The sequence below is a fragment of the Musa acuminata genome, chromosome BXJ3-1, assembly GCF_036884655.1.
Source record: "Musa acuminata AAA Group cultivar baxijiao chromosome BXJ3-1, Cavendish_Baxijiao_AAA, whole genome shotgun sequence".
Lineage (NCBI taxonomy): Eukaryota > Viridiplantae > Streptophyta > Magnoliopsida > Zingiberales > Musaceae > Musa > Musa acuminata.
This window is the reverse complement of record NC_088349.1, coordinates 22,090,531-22,093,047: the sequence shown is the minus strand read 5'-3', so window position 1 is coordinate 22,093,047 and position 2,517 is coordinate 22,090,531. Positions and strand designations below refer to the sequence as shown.

Genomic DNA, 2,517 nt, shown 5'->3' with positions numbered 1-2,517 from the left:
TTGGATTCAAACCCATCTTCCGAATTGTTGTTTTTCCATCTTCTCCTGTCTCTATATACCACAAAGCCTAAGTGGGCTTCATGCAATGCTCCCATGAAGCTTTTGTCTATGGTAAGTTGCTGCATAACCTTTGTTTTCAGCTCTTACCTTTCTTTCTCCTTTGCAGTGTTCTTTCTGCATGGCAATCTGGTTGGGTTGTTTACTGCTGTCTTTGTTGTTTCTGCCCATGCACTGTACACTTTCATTCTGTTATCCTGCAGATACACAGTCATTGATATCAATGGCTCTATCTCTCTCTCTCTCTCTCTCTCTCTCTCTCTCTCTCTCGCTTAGCATCATTTGACTTGAAAGATGCATTTTGTCTGTAGGACTTCCATTTTTCTTTTGTCTGGAGTGATCAAGTCCATGCATGAGTTTATAATTCTTTGGTTTGGAAAATTATGGGCTCCTTTTGCAATTTATGGTCTCTTCTTTCTTGTTTCTTTTACATTTAATCTTCTTGTCTCTGAGGTAACACACTGAGTTTTGTATCTTCTGCAATTCCATGTTAACCAACAAGAAGATCATCAAGAATGTATTGAAATAGAAGAAAAAACAACAAGTATTTTACGCTGACACCAGAAAGAACAAAAAAACAAAGTCAAACTTCTCATTTTGAGTTTATGGATTAGATGCTCTGCACATCACAAGCTCAGACAGCCATCATCATCCTGGAGAACTCCTCGAAGTTCACTTGTCCATCACCATCGGTGTCAGCTTCCTTGATCATTTGGAGGACCTCCTCATCTGTTATCTTCTCCCCAAGGTTGATCATCACATTCCTCAACTATATGTGCAGGAAGAACATGGCCAATAAACCATTGGTTAATACTATTCTGAAGTTTATCTTATATTCCAAACACAAAAAGAAAAAAACCATCATAATACAGTAGTACGAGATCACATTTACCTCACTGGCTGAGATGTATCCATTCTGGTCTTTGTCAAACACCTTAAAAGCTTCTCTTAATTCCTCTTCAGCATCAGTCTCCTACAATGCCAGGGGAGGACAAGATGTCATTCCTGAAGTGATTTAGACCGTAGCGAGTCTCGCATGTTTCTACGCCCCAAATGATTAGCATTTTTGGAGCTCAACTCGCTGATGCTTGTGTTCCTTCCTACCTTCATCTTTCGAGCCATCAAGTTCAGAAACTCTGTGAATTCTATGGTGCCATTGCCGTTGATGTCAACCTCCATGATCATATCTTTCAGCTCTTCTTCAGTCGGGTTCTGACCCAATGATCCGATTGCAGTGGCTAATTCGTCGATGGTAATGCAGCCTATCAAAGCAACGTTTAGAGAGGAAACAAAGATCCCAATTAAGTACGAAAAGAAGCAGCTTCAAAGATTTATCCTGTCGGTGAGCACTAATGTGAGAGCATGAGAAGGTGCAGAATGACTGTGATCGATGATGTGAAGTTGAACTCTAGCCTCAAAAGTCTCCGTTGTTCTATCTATCTTCTGTAAGAGAGAGAATTCTCCACATTAACATGACCAACTCGAGTGAAAGAGAAGATTCACAGATGCTTGTGACATGATAGTTCTGAAGTTTCCAAACACGGACAAAAGCCATTTGCATGAATATGAAGCAGCGTTTATCTTTTGATCAAAGAGAAGATCGATTAACTATAAACCATTAACGAAACAATAGATCATACATACATCATGAACAAAACAATAAACCATTAACAAGAGATTCAAACAGATCATTAGCCCAAAGGGACTCCAAACTGAACTATAGATCATATATCTAATCAACCAAAAAAAAAAAAAAAGATAGCATCCCTTTTCTTTCCTCCTCAGCAGAGCAAAAAGAAGGAAGAGAAGTTCAAATGCCAAAAACGAAACCAGACAAAAATATAAAGAAACATACACACAAGAGAACTAAGAAAAAAGAAAGCAAGAAAAAGGATGGCAGAAGAAGAACAGACCGTCTCCATCCTTGTCAAAGAGGCAGAAGGCCTCTTGGAACTCAGATATCTGATCAACCGATAGGAAATTCATTCTACTGCCTCAAAAGCAAACAGGAGAGGAGAAGAAGAAGCGAGGAAGAAAGATGTTGTGTGGTGTAACGAAGGTGGAGGCAATGGCCAAAGCCTCTTGTAGGCTTAGGTTTGGAGGAGAGGGGAGGCGAGGCAGGGAGAAGATTTATTGAGCCTTCGACGTCGTTCGAAAGCGTGGTCAAATGTGAACCTTTTACGATGCCCTATTGTAGCAGAAAACCAAAGGCAAATAGGTTGATGGCTTCAATTATAATTGGTCAGAGTTATTCCTTGCTTGGTGCCATCCTCTCTCTCTCACTGTCTCTGTTGTTCATCCTCTTATTTCTCTTTGGTTCATCCTCCTAGTCGTCCTCTTTCTCCTTTGCACTTTTGCTTTTCTGGGGGTTGACAGCTACACTCTCCTTACATTGGACCAAAACAAGTGCATCATTAGTCTGAGCTGTGCAAATTGACCAAATCATGCGCCTTCATCTGC

The 2,517-nt window shown here is 40.4% G+C and overlaps 1 protein-coding gene across 1 annotated transcript; it reads right to left on the bottom strand.

Annotated features, from left to right (window-relative positions):
- Positions 1–473: 473 nt before the first annotated feature.
- On the bottom strand, positions 474–2,307 carry LOC135628479 (calmodulin-like protein 11). The gene is made up of 4 exons (XM_065135155.1): positions 1,971–2,307; positions 1,162–1,319; positions 950–1,030; positions 474–826 (listed from the first exon to the last, which is right to left on the bottom strand). The coding sequence occupies exons 1-4, from the start codon at positions 2,041–2,043 to the stop codon at positions 692–694; spliced, it is 447 nt and encodes a 148-aa protein (XP_064991227.1). The 5' UTR covers positions 2,044–2,307; the 3' UTR covers positions 474–691.
- Between the last annotated feature and the right edge of the window lie 210 nt (positions 2,308–2,517).

Bases quoted from the DNA above. Each gene is read 5' to 3' on its own strand.
- LOC135628479 (XM_065135155.1), bottom strand. From the start codon at position 2,043: ATGAATTTCCTATCGGTTGATCAGATATCTGAGTTCCAAGAGGCCTTC. The intron at 1,031-1,161 runs GTAGGAAGGAAC...CTGGCATTGTAG, and splicing joins TGATGGCTCGAAAGATGAAG to GAGACTGATGCTGAAGAGGA. The intron at 827-949 runs GTAAATGTGATC...CTGCACATATAG, and splicing joins GATACATCTCAGCCAGTGAG to TTGAGGAATGTGATGATCAA.